This window comes from Corvus hawaiiensis, chromosome 13, assembly GCF_020740725.1.
Source record: "Corvus hawaiiensis isolate bCorHaw1 chromosome 13, bCorHaw1.pri.cur, whole genome shotgun sequence".
NCBI classification, from domain to species: domain Eukaryota; kingdom Metazoa; phylum Chordata; class Aves; order Passeriformes; family Corvidae; genus Corvus; species Corvus hawaiiensis.
The window spans coordinates 9,060,293-9,079,945 of record NC_063225.1 but is presented as its reverse complement, the minus strand read 5'-3'; the positions used below and the strand labels follow the sequence as shown (position 1 = coordinate 9,079,945).

Here is a 19,653-nt window from a genome sequence, read left to right as displayed (position 1 = left end):
ACATGGTTGAGCTGATTTTTCAAGGGCTGCAATTCTCAAAGGCCTCTTGCTGCTTTGCAAACTCTTTTGCAAAATCCCAAAGCTTTGGAAACTGCTGGATATGATTGCACAAATCTCGGAGCAGCATGTGCCAAAGTCAGTCATTCTGCTGCCTGTTCAGATAAACTGAACAGCAACTGTGCCTGCCCCCCAGGCAGAGGTGTCAGTGGGAAAAGGTGCACACTGGGCAGGGTGGATTTTCCCATGAACTGTTGACTGTCTCTGTCATGCACCACCATCTCTGGTGCATGTCTGCTGTGACTTTTTGTCATGGCTTAGCATGACAATGCAGCTGCTTGCTCATGCTCTTCCCAGTGGGGAGGAGCATCAGAAAGAAAAGTGAAACTTGTGGGTTGAGATAAGAACTGTTTATTAATTGAAATAAAATGTAATATATATTAATACTAATTAGAATAATAGTAAGGAAAAGGAGAGAGAGAGGAGTAAAACCCAAGAGAAACAAGTGATGCCCAATACAACTGATCACCATGTGCTGAGCGATGCCCAGCCTGCCCTCATGTAACCCCCAGCCCACTCCCCCCAGTTTATATGGTGAACATGACATTCTCTGGTAGGGAATATCCCTTTGGCCAGTTCAGGTCAGTTCTCCTGTGTGCTTCCCCCCTGGTTTTTGTGTACCTGCTTGCTGGCAGAGCATGGGAAACTGAACGTCCTTGATTTGGAGTAAGCATGTGTAAGTAACAACTAAAACATCAGGGTGTTAAAAACATTATTCTCATGCTAAATCCAAAACACAGCACTGTACAGCTAATAATAGGAAAATAACTCTATCCCAGCTGAAACTAGGACACCTTTGAGGTTGACTGAGCTTAGCATGGGGCTAAAACTACCAATGTGAAAAATATTCCTATGAACTGCATCCTGTTGCTCTGGTGGGAGCCTGACTTAGGTCTGATTGTGCTGAGGGGTCTTTCCAGCAGAGTCAGGACTAAGTTGGTTTAAGTCACAAGCTTTCTGAGTACCTCCTTCACTGAGGTTTTCTCCAGCTTGGCAGCTTCCAATGTTCCTGAAATGTGCCTGATGTAGGCACAGGGTGAAATGGTTCCTTGACTACACAGAAACTATTGCAGCTCCTGGTCTGTCCCCTGTCACCTCTGGTGTTAGAGAGCAAGGCAGGGATTTAGGAGTCCACTGACTCCTGAATCCCCCAGGAAAACTGCTCTGATATGTACAGATTGTAGGCTGACTGTAGGACTGATGGATATGTATTATGGGGATTACTGAGGTGCTTATCGAGTGTTTGGAGATTTTGGTATAAAGGCTTAAATTTTTTATTCTTATAAAGGGATTGAGTGTTTGAAGCTAAAAGCGGAAGTATCTGCTATCTGAAATAAACAACTGTGAGGTCGGTAAAAGTGGTAGCAGGTTTGTGTGCTCAGTGAATTCAGCACAAAAAGCAGGATGTAGCAAAGACTGATTGGTCAGTAGTGTTTGGAGAGTTTTCCAGGACAGGCTTATTGGAAGTACAGAGTGATTGGTAACTACAGCTTTGACTCTGCCTGGTGGGAAATGTTTTCACATGCTGATTGTGGAAACAGAGGTGAGTTACCCTCTGTTCTTTCCAGATCACATTGAATCCAGCCCCAGTGACACCAGGCCTGGTTCTGAACCCATGAGGCTGAATTCCAGACAGATGTTAAAATCTTTGTCCCTTTTTTGTGCCTGTCCCTGACACCAAAAGTTTTGGAGTAGAGTGAAAATGTGCATGAATCTTGTGGTGCTCACTAGGTCTAGAGCCAAGGTCTAAGCAGGAGGCATTCCCCCATCCTATCCAGCTTTTCTTCCCCAAAACTCCTGTATCTGTTGCCTCCAGTCAGAGGTAATAAGAAGAGTATCCAGTATCCTACAAAGCAGCTTGGTCTTACATCTGTTCTCCATTTCCAAACCTTTGCCTCTGTTGTTCTACTTATGGGTGGAGCACAAAAATAATTACCTAAATGAACCAGGCACCAAAACACCGTAAGTGATCATGTACTCCAACGGATAACAATGATTAGGTCACCCTCCTTGCTTATCTCAGGTTCCCACCCTTAAAATAAGGGCAGCAATATTTTTGCTTTTAAAAGAGCAGGATTAACTTGTTCATGTCTGAAGTATTAATCGCTGTTATTATTATTACTCACATGGATGGCAGGGAAGCACCTAATGAATTCTCGTAATGCTACAATAGGCCGTGGCTGCTATTGGCATGACTAACCTGGGATAAATTTACTGGGCTGCCTGTTTACCCTAAAGCAAACTGCACCACGTACTTGTGGTCCCTCACCAACAGATCACCGTGGCCACACGGTCCTTATGGTGCTGATGGTTTTGTGCTGCACCTCCATCCTTTCCAAAGACAGCAGCCTGGCTCAATCAGTACAGTATCCCAGATATGCCTCTTCAAACAGGAGCTGCCCAGGGTGTTTCCTTGCTGCTCAGTGGTGGCAGGGTCTCTCCAGAGCCATTCCTTCTCTTCTGCTTTAAAAGACAGAGAGAAGCAGCTCAGACTTCCAGCTGTGGATTTTGGATGCTTTCCATAGAGCGAGTCCTTTGGCTATCTGAGAATAGATGTGGAAAAGTAAATTCCTTCCAAGTGTGTCCTTGATTGAGACTAAATGTTTTTCACCCTTTTTTTCTTCATAGTGTTTCTAATTACATTCCTTAATAATCTGCCAGAAGTGACCTGGGCTGTGTGGGGTGATAGAATGGGATGCCACATGTGTGTATTTGGGTTGGTAGGAGTGGGAGTTGTCTCTGCTGTTGGCTCTTGGGCAGGTGTGACACCATTTACCCCCTTCACAGCGATCACTTGGGGAAGGAGCAGAATTCCAAGTGAGCTGTCCTGCCCAGGAGCTCTGCCCAATACTCCACAGGGCTGTGCAAGCCACACACCCCTTTCTGGTTAGGGCTACCTCTTCCCGGCTGCTGCTGGCCCAGGGCCCACACCATCACCACAGATGTTTCTGGTGCTCACCTCTCCCTTCTCCCAGTGAATTTTCAGCCAAAGGCCAACTCTGGAAGTTGACTGTGGGGTGTGTTGTGTCACTCCCTGCACAGCTCATGACTCAGCAGTTGTACAAGTTTCGTACCTGTCAAGGACATGCCAGAAACCACAAATGTTCCTAAGCCAGCAACACCAAAAGCATCTGGGAGTTTCCACTCAGCTGAAGACAACAACGTCTGCAGTAGATTTTCTTGCAAATTGGTTTCATTTCATTGCCAAGAGATGAGAGCAGGAAAAGGAGGGCAAGGGATGAGGGCAGGAAAGCCAGCATCTGGATTTCCAGAGCCTGGAAAGCCCGAGATCATCAAAAAAACAAGTGACACATTACTGTGCACTGCAGTCTGTTGAAAGGGAACAAAAACACTCCTGGAAGCAAGGCCATGAAACCATTAAGTATTTTAGGAAAATCTCAGGCTGTGAGATCAATTAAAAGAAAACACTGCTGAGGTGCAAGAGAGCAAAATGCAAACATCTCTGCAGGTGTCAGCCTGAAAATATCATTATTCAAACAAGCACTGGCACTGGAGCAGCCCTGTAGCACGCAAGCCATGTCCTGGTGCCAGACACTGGGCAGGAGGGCTGCCCTGCTGCCCATGCAATGGTGGGTCGCCCAAGAAGGGGAACCTCCTGGCATCCCACAATGCCTCCCACAGCCCTGCCAGAGAGTCAGGAACAGGTGCCAGCCATGCCAGGATTTCTTCCCACTCAGCACAGCAGAGGCTGGGGCACAGCCTTGATGGTTTCATTCTGTTGGCTCACAGGAACCAAGCTGGCAAGGAGAGCTGTGACAGCAAGAGCACAGCAAGCCCTGTTCCCTGCCTTCCTCTGCCACCCCCTACCCTGTGCAGGGATTTTAAGGTCCATGTGGTTTAGGTGTGAGGGGGAAGGGAAGGGTTGAACAGTTGAGGTCTGGCAGTAGAATAGCCTGTCTTTGCTCAGGGATTGGAGTTGTGATGCAGCCAAGATAACAGTGATTGGCATGCCCTTGTCTGGGAAGAAGGGAGTAGTTAGGGTGCAGTTGAAGGAGTGGGAGGAATCGCTACCTGCTTAGGCCTGTGGGTGATGGCTTATGTCTGGGAAAAGTGGCACCACTGTAAATGGATGGAGAGCGTGGGTGGGGGGGAGAAAGAGGGGATGGTAAACAACCGAGCCTGGTCCATCCTGGATTTCCATCTTGCATTAAATTAAAACATGCCAAGGCTGATGTTGAACTTCATGTCAGGCTGTTCTCTCTTCTGGTTTTCCCTTCCCAAAGGAAAATTTCCCAGCAGCATGTGTTTAACAGTGAGTGTTGCAGGCAGAGATGGGGATCCCCTTGAACTGTGCAGTGTTGTAGGCATGGGAATCCTCTCTCAACAGCCTTGAAGTCATTTTCTCAACGTACCTGCATCCCAAGTGTGTGCCAGATCTCCATAACGGCAGTCTGGCTGGGATCAAACAGGCGGCTTAAAGACAAGAGATGCAAGTGATTGTCATGATTGCTGGGTGAAGCCTATCTGAGCAGAAGTGGGAGGCTGGATTCTCATGGAAATTCTCTGCTTTGGACAGGCATGAGGTGGGGGTTGGAGTGGGGCTGAAGGAGGATTCAGCCTGTGATGTGCCAAATGTATCGGGGGTGACAGAACAGCTCAGCTGAGCATGGGGGCAAAATATCTGGGCATGGCTTGAGCAGGACTGAGCTCTGCCAGTGCTTGGTGTGGATTGCAGAAAGTTGCATTTGATAAATGACTTTAAACATAAATTGAGTGCAAGAGGGAAGGATGGTGCTCTTAGCACTGCTGGGGCTTTCCAACCACAAGATGTACAACCAGCAGATCCCCTCCCTCTGCCCGTGTCCCCATCCCGGTGTGCTGTGTTTGATAGTCAAGTGTTTCACTGCTTGGTTTGAGCTTCTGCCTGGAAAAAATACATCCGTGGCACCTAAGACCTATTTATAGCAGGAGTTCTCAGAAGACGGTGTGACAACTTCAGGAAACAAGGAATTGCTAAATCATCCTGCAGAGGGAAGCAAATTAACCCCTCGCCACACACACAGCCGTGGGAGCCACGCATGCCCAGAGCCCCAAATCATGGTAAGAATTGGTACCAAGTGACATCATGAAGGAAATACTGCTAAGAATCAACAAAGACAGCTTAAGATTCCTGCACAAAATGCTATATGGGCAAGAGCCTATGAGCTTTTTGTCCTTCTGTCAAGTCCCATGGAAACAAACCCTGAGGACATGATGAGTTGGTTCTCCAGTGCCATGGCAGACACGGTGTCTGGGAAGATGCCTCCACTACAGAAATAGTGATCCCTGCTAGTCCTCAAACTGCTCTTGGCTTTGCTGCACACCTTAAAAAAAAGATGTACTGAAGAAGGCAACATCTCTCTAGTGTGAGCAGTGACAGATACCTGTACAGCTTCTTCCAATCAGGTAGATGCAATTTTGCATCAAATGTTGTTTCCCCTTTCGTAACTCCCCGACAGCAGATGATTCTCCCCTGTCAGGCGCAGGTGGGCAGAGGTCTGCAGGAAAACCCAGGCTTTTCCTCCCTCTGCCTGGTTGGCCATTGCAACAGGGTGACCTTGACCCTTTCTGGGTGAAGGGAGTTCAGTGTATAATTGAGCACTGAACACAAATCCATGGAAAACAACAACAATAACAACAAAACCCCAAGGCAGACATTACCTAACTTCAGTGTGGAGCAGTGTCCTGTCCAGTGTGTCATCCTGCCTCCTTCCTTGTACTTCTCTGTAAACACCATTTACGTGTGTGTTTATACAATCCATATGTTCCCTGCAGTTCTGGGATCCCTTCACTTGTTCCACCCACTGGACTAGTTGTAACAGGCACTAAATTATGGAGGTTTTGTTGCTTGCTTAGTTTATACACCTGCAATTTCCTGGTTTATATGTCCAGAGGTTTCAGTCTTTAATTTAATATTATTCATAGATTTTATTGAGTGTTAGTTCACTTTGTAAAGCACCTTAATGGGCAGTGTCTGTTTAATTATATATGGCAAAGCCTACAGGAACCAAGGAAAATTGACACAATTTGTTACAGCTGGTTTACAAAGATTCCCTGAGGTGACTGAGCATCACTTTTCCTTTTTACTGTACTTCACACATTTCCCTACTCATGTCAGTTCAGTTCTCATCTAACCTCTCCCTCTGCAGCAGCCTCAGTGTGGCTGCCCCTTCTCCTTGCAGCCCTGAGCCCAAACCCAGCATCTTATCAGCTGTTTGAGGCAGGAGGAAGGACACTGACATAGTCCTGTGGGTTGTTTTTTTCCAGTTGCTACTGGAAATGTGCAAAATGCTGATCACATCTATTGTGGAAATGACCAAGAAGCATTTTTCTACAAGTAAATGATGGTTGAATGAATTGGTTAAAGTATCTCCTTTATGCAGCAAAAGCTGCCACAGGCACTGAGATGGTCTCTGCCCCTGTGGAGGTCCCTATCACAGGCTGTCTGGATGGCGTGTGAGGCGCAGCTCTGGTTTGTATTGCTGGAATATGTTTGAGCATCAGCTCCACCGTCTCCTGGATGCAGCATTAATTAAACAGAATGGCCCTGCTCCAGGCCCCAGTGGACAAGCATCCACATGGCAGCTGCGAGCCTTGTCAGCAGCAAGAGATTAAGGAATTAATTGGCAGGGTTAATCTTCATGTCAGGGTTGGAAATGAATTGTTAATTTGTTTGGATGAGTGTAAAGTCCTCTCGCAGCGATGGCAGGTGGGATCACATGAGGGAAAGCCTGTGAAGCTGCCCTTCCTGGGGACCTTTCTATTTAACACCTCTGCAAACAGACATCTCCAGTTCTTTGCCCCAAAGTGTGAGACTCCCGGGTGGGGTCGGAGGAGCTGGTTGTGTCACTCATGTCCTCGCAGGTGACAGCACAGCTGCTCCAGGCTGTGACATGGGAGAAGGTCTGGCTGCAGCTTGGGAGGGTCCCTTTGAATTCCAGCCTTTCTGATCTTGCTCCCTTGTGTGAAGCAGGTCTGACTGTTGCATGGCAGGTACTGAGTGAGGCCAACCTGCTCTGAGGGAGGGAGAGATGTGCTCACACTGAAATGCCACTTTTGGGGCACACCATACAAAAGTTGATTGGTCTGTGTGGACACTAAATTCTCTCAGACACTTCCTTGCTCCTCCAGGACGCTATAGTAGGAGAATCTGTCAGGTCAGTTAATGCTTTTCCCTTTCTGCTCTCATTTTACACTAAGGACAGAAGAATATTTTTTCTTAGTATCTTTCTAATTTATTAAGGCTAATGCATTGGTCACATCACATTAAAACATAGGAGAAAAGCACTTCAGGCCTTAAATTATTTAAACGAAATTGTAACTTTTGCCACTTGTGCTCCCTTTTGTGCATTGATTAGTCTAATTAGTTCAGCAATAAGAATCACTTTCTCCTCATGCTGGGGTCTGGTATGTTGTGACCGACGCAACCTGATTATACACATGACATCAAATAGGACTGGCCTATGCAGAGACCTGGAATCTTTCTGAGTGTGCAACAATCCTGTTGAAGATCTTGCAGTCAAAATCCTACCCTTTTGCCCATGCTTCTGTTCTCACCTCTGTCACTGCCTCATTTATGGGGAGGCTGATGCTGTTCCAAGGTGCTGTGAAATAATGAGAGTTTTCATTGCCAAAAATTGGCTGGGTTTAGCCTACTTGTTCCAACTTTCACCTTGTCTTTCATTTTCTCCTCACCCTATGGGGCAGCCAGGTGGCTGAATGTAAGCCAGACTAAGGATTTCCTCTTTTCTTTTGAAGGGATGGGTGTTTGGAGATTAATCAGTAGTACAGCTGAATCTCCTCTGTGTAACTAAGAAGGCCCACAGCACATTGCTGGCATGAGCAGCTGCTCCAGTGAAGTCCCATTTGAGTTGCCATTTTCCATTCCACATAAAGCCACTCTTCACAGTTTTTTGACTTAAAATTGTTATTAGTCACTTGTCCTAAAATGTCAATAATGCAGTGATATTCTAGCAGAGCTTTTCTGTACTGTCATTTCCTATTAATTGCTTAGAAATAATGACAATGTAATTTGGAACAAGACTGTCACCTTGTCTATGCCATATATAAAATTTTAATACTAAAAGTGGACTGGGTTCACCCTAGACCTAATTAGTTCTTTGGAGAATTTACTTTGTGCAGCAGCCTGTACTGTCCATATTGATGTTAACATATTATGTAATCAGCTTTAGAAAAGGCAGCAGTCTGAAGGCTGGGTTCTGTGTCCCTATGCTAAGTCACTACCCTGAGGAGAGCACTGAAAATCAGCAGAATTTAACTAGAAAATGAAGCACAAATGGCTGGGTTTTGTAAGGGGTTGTAGAACAACTGATTATCTTCAAATCACCATTGTTTGCAAACTGTGCTTTCCAAACATGTTTTTACTGCTATATATATAGCAGAGATTTTACAAAATGAGTTAAGATGTTCCCTTTTGCTGTCCAAATTGGGTGGTGAAGTCATGGAACATGCTATTTTGATAATTTGGACCATGCCCCAGGAGTTGATTAAATGATCTCTCTTGCTCTGTACATAAACTGTGCGTTTCCATGCAAGCATCAGAAGGGTCAGAGCTGCAAACACGAGCCTGCAGGATCTGCTCTATCTCTGCCTGGCTTTTTACTACCTGTTTAAACACTAAACATATTTTAATAGACAATTACAGCATGTTCACAGAAATACTCCCCTATAAAACCAAACAGTGGATGAAGTAGAATTGTTACTGTGAACTTTGTGGTAAGATATTTAAGTATCATTTAGTGAGAGAGATTTTTTAAAATCTAAGACCAGTATGAGGTTTTACATTTTCCTTTTAATCAATCATGACCACTCTGCATGTTCTGGTGCTTGAATAGGCTATCAAGGTACAAGGAAGAAATTCCTCCCTGGCACAGGTTGCCCAGAGCAGCTGTGGCTGCCTCATCCCTGGAAGTGTCCAAGGCCAGGTTGGACAGGGCGTGGAGCAACCTGGAATAGTGGAAGGTGTCCCTGCCCATGGCAGGGGGTGGAATGAGCTGAGCTTTAAGGTCCCTCCCCACCCAAACCACTCTGTGATTCCACGATCCTGAACAGCATCTTCACCTCGACTTTCCAAGGAGAAATTTCCCATCTTCCCTCAAAAGTGGAAACAGGAAGAAGAAATCAACCATTTGTTTTTCCTCAAATCCTTGGGAGGCAGGACCCTGATGGAGATTTATCGTCTCACTCCTGGCACAGGTGAGCAGGGTCGGTACAGTTTGTCACCTCTTTCCCCATGCTAGCAGGGTCTCTGCTTAAAGTCATTCTGCACTCTGGTTATAAGGTTGTTCTGATGTATTTATCTTTAGTTTGTTGCTCTGATCTTGTCTAAAGGAAACAATGAAATATCCTCTAAGATTAATATATGAGATGAGAAATCCAATTAGAACTCATATCCTTCCATCTTTATGGGTAAGAGCCCCTATTACATAATAACTACAGGTGGGAGTAGGCCCTTTTTGATCAATTTGTTCCAGCTCTTGGTTATGAACAGTTCAGGGAACTAAAACAGTGACAGATGAAGGCCTAATTCCCAGATCAGAGAGGAATTAGAGATCTGTAGGGTAGAATTCAGGTATTTCCTGACATAGCACCAAACCAGAGATGAACAGCACACTGTAGATTTGACATTTTTATTAACAAAGAGCCCATGGGGCTCATTCATTAGTACAAAATACAATCATGTTCCTGTATGTTAAACAGCTTTTTTTATTTTGTCTCTTTTAAACTGTTTCACAGTTATCAAAACAAAGCCCCTGCATATTGAACTTATTATTGTGCAAACAGTAATTATTTTTAAGGATCAATTTCTGCACTAAGCCAAGTGCCAGAGAGCAGAACTTAATCTTGTTTTCACCCCTCCTTTGAAGGGCCATGTGTGCTTCCTAAGAAACACGTAATAGTTGACTTTTTTTTGCAGCAAACAATCTAAGGCCACAGTTTATCTGCAAAGAATAAAAAACAACTGAAAGATTTTTTGGGGGGGGGGGGGAAAGCACATCTTTACCCTTCATACTGTTGTTTGCTTGACCATGATTACACCAGGTAGCACACATCACCTATCAGGTATTACAGTCCAAAAAAGCACCTAACATTCTTTAAGCTAAGATTTTAAATTATTAACATGCAAGTTAATACACAACCACATTACTTTTCAAGTAACTATAACGGTATCTGTTTAAGGAAAAGATGCTTGTTCCCTTTCCAGATGATGTGAATGAAAATCCTGCATCGATTGTATGGGCAGGCCCTCACTCAAATAAAAAGGCATGAGAGCTACATCTTGAGACTTAAATACTCATTTTTAGAATGTCCTTTCTAAATCATGCACTCAAATTTTGGTTTAAGCTGCATTTCCTACAGAAGACTAAATACTAAATGTTGCAAATGAAAGGAGTAACTGCAGTTTGGAAATGTGAATCTCCACTAGTCTGTCTTTCACACTGATGCCAAAGTGATTTGAGGTGAAGTGCTAGAAATTAGACAATGTAAGGGAGTCATACTAAAAGAAGACTAAAAATATGTATGTGTGTATGCCTGTAGAAAAATCCCTGCTTCTTAAGTGAAGACAGATTTGGTAAAAAACCATTTAGACTTTCTTTAAACTGCAGTTATTGATGAAATGAAGGAAACTCAAATCACTATTTTTGTAGGTATCAGAAAGTACACTGTTTTACCACATAAAGCACCGGGTTTTAACCCCAAACCCTTCTGTAAGACATAGGGAGTATTTCTAGTAGTCCGAAATCCCCTGTAGTTCAAAGACAGGACTGTAAATGTGCATGTTGAAATGCTTGTTTTCTGCTCCTGTAAGTGATCTGTTGGTGATCGTTTACTTATCCCATTGATGGCTGGCAGGAAGCAAACATTCTACTTTAAATGAAGGCAGCACAAGGGCAAGTAAATGCTGTGCCTTCAGTCTTAGCAGCAACGAACTCTCACTATTCTAAATGACCTGAGGAAGAAAACATTAAAATATTGCACCAAAACAAAATTAAACAACAAAAAACAAACAAGGAAACACACCAACAAATATAGTATGGATAGCAAATGACTAGTGCAGCCCCTGACAATAGATCTTTAGACAAAAATGCAGGAGTAATGAAAAGCTTTGTGCCATTACCAGAGGACTTTGTTCCCCTGGTATCTGCTTTCACTTCAGTTATAAGCTATGTCTATTCTGGGTATATATACACCTCTCCCTACACCTCTTATCTCATTCACTAACCACAGAAACCATTTAGGGTCCCTTTTAGAACCTTGAAGTATACTGGAGCTTTAACAAGACTTTTTTTGGTCTCAAATCTGACCGTAAGTAAATATCCAAAACAGAGGTAGGCTTATAAAGGCTTTTGAATAAATAAATATTGTCCATTTTGCTAAGTATACCTGCTGCTGGCAAAAGGTTTTTCCCTTGCCATGCTTCCCCTTATCATGCTATCCATAGGCTTAAGATGCAGAAGAAGAACTCACAGTAGAAGAGGTTAGAATAATTCCCTTAAGAAATCCCTTGAAAGAAAGCATAGTGCATAAGCTTGTCTCAAAGTTCACTGTTCTGTTTCATACTTGCGTCTTGCATTCATGAAATGGTTGCCTTCATAATATTGTGTAATGGCCATCCTGTCATCCAGGGTGTCTTCAGGATCATGATGAATGAGGAAATAGTACCACTTGGCAGTCGTGAGAAGGGCAGGTTCCCATCAAATATGAAGTTAAGACTTCACTCCATGTTTCAGCAGTGTTCCTTTTTTGAATGCAGACAGTGCAAAGCTGAAGCCCCTTGAACACTGGAATCTTTTGGAAATGTTTTCTTACCCCACATTCTGTTCTACTACGCAAGTTCTACTACAGAAGTTCTGAACAACACTATGTACATTCTTCCAGAGTGTTGCAAACAAAATATAAATTCTTTTCTCTTCAGAAGATCCACACATCTCCTCCTTGTACTTCATGTAGTGTATCCGCTTTTTGGAAAACATTCAGTATTTCATGGATTTATTTTCACTTCAGTATATTCAGGTACTTCTCAAGTATCCCAAGCTTGGCTGCTCCCGTTATCCTCTGTGCAGACTAATCCAGCAGGTTCTCTTTTATCACCAAACGTGCTCATACCTCCTTCTCCATTTTCCTTTGCCTTTCTTGTACACAGAATGAGGTTTTGATAAAGAAAACTGTTTCCTTTTTAGCTGCACTACCAGCTTAAGCAGCAGAAAGATTAAGACATTCATCATAATGATGCTCTTGTTACAAATCCTCTTCAGAGCATGAATGTAACGGGCTGCATTTCTTCTACATCAGTTGGATGTGGATCAATCTAAGGAGAGAAGACAACAATTACTGCCTGCAATTCCTGCATTTAGGTTTGTGTTTGGGGTTTTTTTTGCCATCTGACAATAAAAACACCACCTGCTATTTGTTTTCTTACCTCTGAATAAAGAGGTGGAGGCTGAAACCGGAACTCTTGTATGTAAGCAAAGACAGGACAACACAACTGTTCCTCACAATCAATGGGTGGTGGGTAAGCAGGAACATGTCTGGAAAACTCTTCCTCAGACACTACATCAGCATAATTTGGTGGTGCTGAAACACAAGAGATGGTACTGTCAAATTTCAAACTATTCACAGCAAGACAACAGCTGTATTACAGTATATCCAGGACCATGAAAACTGTATTGGAGGTGCACTGTAGTCATAAATATTGTAACTGAAATTATGTTTTCAGTAAGCTTAGGTGATTCAGCAGGAATACAGAGAGTGCTGTGCTTTTAGGACAACCCCAGCAGCAAACCAGTGTTGTATCAAGATGTATTCAGTAATGAGTAGAATATTCCCACTATCAGAAGTTAGCTATTTCACTCAGGTGGGGTAAAGAGAGACTTCAGGAAGGCTGGAGTTAGGGTAACCTCACCAATCCTTTTGGATCTCGATTTAAGACTTCTCACGAGTCATACTTCCATGGCCTACATCCCTGGCAGTGCCCTTAAACTGGCACTGCACCCATCTGCTGCAGACAGTACTGTGCTGGATTAGAGAGAGTTCAATATATATTTATTACCTTCAGGGTGTTCAGGCATGGTCAATGCCAGCCAACTCATATCCATACTAAACTGGCTGGTAATGCTGGAGTTTCTGCTTGAAAATCCAATACATGGAATAGTGCCAATCACCAGAGGCATTTCAATCATCAATTTCTTAGCACCAGGAATATGGATATACACCTATGTGACAACCCCCAAACAAAAGAAAAAAACATCATGAGATCCCATTGAATGCTGCTCTTAAAAGCTGCCCTACTCCCTACACTGCAAATTATTTAAAAATTAAGAGCCTTGTCATCCCAGATATGCTTAGCTAATACCGTGGCAGCTTTCCTTAATTTTCAGCAGCTTCCTTCTGGCTGTAACTTGTCTCTAGGTGACATTAAACAATAAAGCCATCTTGACAAACTGATTATGCACTTGACTTTCAGCCTTATCTTCCCATTTCTGGAAAGAATCACTTGAGGAACCCATTCAGCTTGAAATGCTTTCCCAAAATAATCTCTGCATGTCTGAAACTAAGCTGCATCTTTCCTCAGTACCATTTTTCCCTTTTCCACATTATTCCTGTCTTTCCATCTCAGAATCTCTTTGTGACCTTCATTCTCTCATGTATATAGTTTATGATATTTATTTTTCATACAGTCACAGAATGGGTTTGGGTTAGAAGGGACCCCAAAGATCATCTAGTTCCAATCCCCTTGCCAATGGCTGGGACACCTTTCCCTAGATTTGTATTTATTGTTGTTCCCAAGTCAAAAACCTAAAAGCTACTCAGTAAATTCTTCTGTTCCCAACTGAATGCAGTATCCAAAGCTTGCATATTTGAAAACCCAATACTTACAGCTAATGAATATTCTACTCTAATAATGCAGCAGTCAAGTATAGATGGGGATACAGGTGGGATTTTCAGAGTTTTCCCATTCCAGGTATCTGTACTCCCAGAGGCAATGTGGTTTCCTCGGACATTGGCAACCATCTGACGGAAGGTTTTTGTCTTCCCACTGGCCAGGTAAGTTTGTGTTTGGAAAATGGCAGCTTTTGGAACAATCAAGCGAGAAGAGCAGTTCTCAATTTCTGCATAGATTGGGATGGCTTCCCCTTAGAGACAGAAAAAGTCCAATGAATAATTTGTATTTACCAACTTTCCTCTGGGAGTATCAAAGCATGTTACACAGCACGTACATCATCTGCAGTGTTATGAGAACAATACTTGGTAAGTTTCCTCAAGCCAGTTTATTTTTTTCAGAGTGGTATCCAGGCAGAATTATAGCCACCTACTATGTTTTACACATAAACAATGATTCATTTTGAAACATTAAGAATAGTATGAACAAGCTATAAAAGCTTTATTTGCAAATTACGCCCCAATCTTTCTTTTATATATTACTAAATTAATTTCAAGATGTTTTATTTCTTCAATGTATCTAATGTTAACAAGATGAAAGAGAAGCTGCTAAAGCTTATGAAAGTGTGAACCTACACAAGTATGATGTAAAAACCTAATTACATCCCCAATTAGGTATTTTATCCCAAATAAAAACATTTTGTTGTTCTTTACGCTCACATGTACATGGACTTTCCATAAGATTATTAACAGGACTTCCTTTCAATTTATATTCCCAAGGGGAAAGACATGATGATTTTTTAAAAATTAAATTCATATAGATTTTAATTTACTTCTATTAAACAGAACTATTCTTTGAACTGCAAAGTGTTGGCTTCACTGAGATTAAAAGAAAAAACAAACCTATTAGATGCTTAATATATACATTTTTAAGGTAACTACTCTTACCATTACAGTATCCCTTCCTCTCAATTTTGGCACTGAGAGACACTGGCCCAGAGGTGAAAAACCAACAGCCAACCATCTTCTCCTGACTTCTTAGAACAGGTGTCTATAAAATACAGAGTATTTTTCATTTTATGGGATGAAGCTCTCAATCACTTGCAGTTTAGTGTTATGTATATCAGTCATTGCAATCCAGCTCTAAAACCCACTTCATCTGAATCCCTGAACTGCTCAGTGCAACTGTAGTTTTGCCACCATGTGAAATGGAACCAAGGTTTGACAATCTGGACATTTCTGCTTTGAAATCCCAGTCTGCATTTAGACTGTACTGACTAAGTAACACAGACCAGTGTGTCTTTGCATGTGCTTTGTCTTCAACGTTAGCTTTTTAAAGATCTCATGGAGTACTGTGGTGTTTATCCCCATGTTCCTCAGTGCAGAAGAATGCAGAATTATTTCATCTGTGAACAACTAACAGTTAAGGTAGGTAAATTGTTTTTATCTTTGTATCCTTAAGAAAGGATAAATGTATGTATACACTGGGCTAAGGGGATGCACCTTCATTATTTACAAGCCACACAACCCCCCAGAAGTTTAGGGGCAAGAAAAAAACCATCTTATTTATTCAAGGACTGTCACATTAGATGACACTTACACTGCCTGAACATTTTCATTAGAAGAAACTCACAAGCACACATCAAGGGTCCAAGCCCAGGATCAAAGTTACTCAAAATGATTTACTGGGCAGTAGCACCCAGTCAATACCATAATGAAAACTGGTTTTGTTATTTTATTATAATGAAAAAACTTTGCTGTTTTGCACTTTTGGTGGTAGCCTTGGAATCCATTAGGACTAGCACTGCCTTCCCGATGTGCCCCACAGACCTCTCCTGCGCAGTACCCTATGGTCTGCTCTGTCCTTACACAATGTGGGTATGATGCCTTCAGACTCCTAACTGCTGAATATAAAGGCTATTCTGCTTACAGATGTCACTGCCAAAATACCCTAAGTTCTCTCTAGAATGGATTAAAATGTAAGCATGTAATGAAGGAGAAAAAAAAAAGCCTGCTCAAAACATCTCTTAGTTACGTTCACGTCATGATGTTAAAATTATCCCACCATTTAAAATAAAATAGAAATTACTCATTCATATTTAAATGAATAACCATTTAGATCCAGTTGCTATCATGAAAGTGCAAGGTATAATTTTATATTATTTTCGTAATATGGGTTGAGATAAAAGAATCCAGCTCATTAGCTTCCATCTTGCCTATTTTCTCATTACTTAATGCCTGATCTTTCTTATTACTCTACAGTATTTCCAGTGATTATTAAAAACTCAATGCTTTAATGTGGCCAAATCTGTCATAGGGAAATAACTGAAAGGATCTCTGGAGCAGCTGCGTGCACACACTTCATGTTAGAAAACGACATGCAAAATGCAGGGATACGTAACATAATGGCCAGAGCCTAAATGACAGGCTGAGCATGATTAATACTCTTCTCTAATTACTGTTCCTCAACCTACTATTATTGTAGAGTTTAGGACACTGCAGCCCTGTGAATGTAGTTGCTCTGGTAAGAGTAACTACTCTGCGCTCATGCATTACTATTATTAAGCCTTATTATGAAGCCTGCCTAACTTTTTGGCAGGAACATCTCTGCCAGCAGGGATGTAATCAATGGTATTAAAAAAACCACTCTGCTTGCTATTCACACAACCTAAGATCATCTATTTATAGAGAAAAGCTTAGGGAGCTTATATGCTTCCAGAAGTCAGGAAATGACACTCTGGAATTACATGGGAAGGGTTATGGCTGCTTGGAAATGGTTTATTTGCAGCTGGTTTTACAGGGGAGGAGAGGAGGAGTGGGGGACCCTCTTACCAAGAGAGCTGGTGAGCTGACATCGATATGGCTGATGACCTGGAGCTCTGTCTGCACACTCTGGTCAGGTACTGCAGGCCTCTCCAGAACTGCTTTCACGAAGTACTGAATGCTGCCATACTTCCCAGTAAAAGAGGTCACCAGAGGTCTGAAACAAGCAGTCATAAAATCATTACCCTCAATTAATAATTCAGCTCTAAACATTAACACTTCCTGCATACACAAACATTTCCCAATTTACAGTTTGTACTTTTAGGGCCTTGGGGAAGTTAAAGGAAACAAGGCCTCTCTGTGCAGCACTTGATTAAGACAAGTATATAAAACTGATACTAAAAAAACCACAAGTCAAATTACATTAAGGTAATGTTCCACTACAAGCAGCATCCAGCACAATCCCTTCAGGTTGGATTATTTAACTTACTCTTGAGGGAGCTGAAAGCTGAATGGGAATTCGTGTCTTCCATCCAGAAGAACTAAGTTTTCCTCACCTGTAGGATAAGAATGAATAGTATGTTTTAGTTATTCCAGAAATAGAACAAAGGAGACACTTTTACAAGTTATTTATGTGTTAAAACACCCAGATGCACAAAGTTTTTATTGATCCCAGTGGGTTCTGGACTGCAGCCCATGCTTTATTTATGCTGTGATTTCAATGAAAAACAAGAATCAAGGAAACATGGGAGACCTTGAGATTCAGTTCAGGACTCAGGCCAATTTCTAATCCAAAATGGCTTCTCCAAAGCATAAAGTGAGTTTCTTTTCAGCAGGACAGCAATTAATCTACTTTTCCAATTAACAATTAACCTAACTTCTGTGCTGAAAAAACTGCAATTTAAGGTATGAAGAAATACTATAAATATACGAGCTCCCCATTTATTCATATATAGGGCCTACTGTTACACAATTCTCAAGGCCTAAATCTACTTTCCCTACAGATCAGGCTGAGCTGCATGTCACCCTTACAGAACAAAATGTCGTTGTTCTGTCTTTAATTTTTCAATGCTGCCATAGTGCTGCACTGTCTGGGTGACAAAGCTCGGCAACAGCGAGCTTCCTCTGCTTCCTTAATCCATCGGATGAGCCTGACTGCTTCCAGGGTCTTCCACGGCAGCTTCCCAGCAGCTGCTTGTACAGCACAACCAGCGCGGAAGGGACCCACGGAATCCACAGAAGGGCCGAACCTCTGCAGGAAACCCAGACAACGCAGGGAATCGTGCTGCGGATTTTATTCCGGCTCCGTTCCGCGTTTTTCAGCCACCGTACCAGGAATCGCGTGGCCACTAATGAGGCAGTGGCAGCTTCCCCGGGCACACGGCTGAGCGCGGTGCCAGCGCTGTCCTGTCGGTGCCCCGGCACCCACGGTCGCCGCGCACTTCTTTGGGCCCCGATGCCCATTTCCACCCGGAGCGTTCCCCCTCCGCCTCCCCCCCGCTGCCGACCGTGGGCGCCTTTCCGCAGCCCCGCCACCCTTCCCCGCTCCCGCAGCGCCGCTCCTCCGGTCCCACCTCCGCCGCGGCTGCGGGAGCGACCGGGCCCGCGCCCGCCTCCCGTCCCTCCTCACCTTCGGGCGGGTCTCGCAGGAGGCTCTGCCGGATGTCCAGGTACCGCACCTCGGCCTCCCGCCGCGGCCCCGGCCCCGGCGCCCGCACCGCCACCCCCCAGGTGCCCGCCCCGGACACCGCGCCGGGGCTCTCGCTCCAAGCGACGCGCGCCCGTCCCGCGGCCTCCAGGCGTAGCCCACGGAGCGGCAGCGGCCCCGCCAGCTCCAGCAGCACCTGCCCCGACACCGTGTCCCCGCTGCAGTAGCCACCGCCTCCGCCGCGCCGGGCCTCGTCCTCCAGCACCAGGGCCAGCGTCTTCACCGCGCCGCCGGCCCCCGGGCCCGGCCCGGCCGCCGCCATCGCTCCCCGGCCGCGGGGGAACCGCGCCCGCCCTCGCCGAGCGCTTTAAACCCGCCCGTCTCCGCCAGCGCCCGCGGCGCCGCGTCCCGCCCCCGCGCGCTGCTCATTGGCCGCCCCGCAGCCCCGCGCGCCGCCATTCGCCGCGGGCTGCCCCTGCGCCCCCGCCTCATTGGTCGTCCGGCGGGCGCACGCCCTGAGTGCGTCACGCTGCGTGATCGCCGCGGTGCAGCCAATCGCGCGCGGGCAGGCGCGCGTGGACAGCGCGCCGATTGGCGGGGCGGCGGCAGGGCCCCGGTGCGCGGGCCAATGGTGCGGCGCGGCCACCACGTGCACAGCCGGTGGGTAAACAGGGGCGGGGCGGGGCCAGGGGCGGGGCCAGAGCTGAGGGGCGGGGCCGGGGCCGTCACCCCTCACCGCCAGCACGCCCCTCAGCCCTGGCCCGCTGTGAGGTGTCCAAGGGAGGCAGCTGGGCGGTCGTGTCGCTCGCTGTGCCACTTCCTCTGGTTACTGCCCGCCAGCGCTGTGCGCAAGCCATGTGCCCTTGGTGACCCCGCGCTGAGGGGAAACCTTGTCTCTCGGTGTCCCTCGGGGAGGGAGAGGCAGTGCTGTGCTGGGTCGGTCTCAGCCTCTCCCGCTGACAGCTGGGCTGGCTGGGGCTTTTAAATATGGAAAAACGACGTGGTACTGCTGTTCCCCCCATGCTTTGCCTGGAGGTTACCTCGGGTTGCCTGCCTATGTGAAGCCCTTTCTCGCCCCACTGAGGAGCGGGAGGTGAAGGGGTTCACCTGTAAATGAGCAGTCCCGGACAGCGTGGAAACCTCGTGTCCCCACAAATACTGTGCGTTTCTGCGCCGTGTAAAGCACGAAACGGCCTCGTTCAAGAACTTTCTCCTAAAACCCTGCTTTGTCCCTGGGCAGGGAAGTGGGTGCACCCCCGCTGCGTGTTGTCACACCTAGGCAC

The 19,653-nt window shown here is 45.0% G+C and overlaps 1 protein-coding gene across 1 annotated transcript; it reads right to left on the bottom strand.

Moving 5' to 3' along the window:
- Window positions 1-9,693: 9,693 nt before the first annotated feature.
- On the bottom strand, window positions 9,694-19,227 carry ARRDC4 (arrestin domain containing 4). The gene is made up of 9 exons (XM_048317969.1): window positions 19,107-19,227; window positions 18,353-18,724; window positions 17,213-17,279; window positions 16,792-16,939; window positions 14,908-15,010; window positions 13,957-14,213; window positions 13,130-13,292; window positions 12,500-12,654; window positions 9,694-12,388 (listed from the first exon to the last, which is right to left on the bottom strand). The coding sequence occupies exons 1-9, from the start codon at window positions 19,225-19,227 to the stop codon at window positions 12,332-12,334; spliced, it is 1,443 nt and encodes a 480-aa protein (XP_048173926.1). The 3' UTR covers window positions 9,694-12,331.
- Window positions 19,228-19,653: the final 426 nt, after the last annotated feature.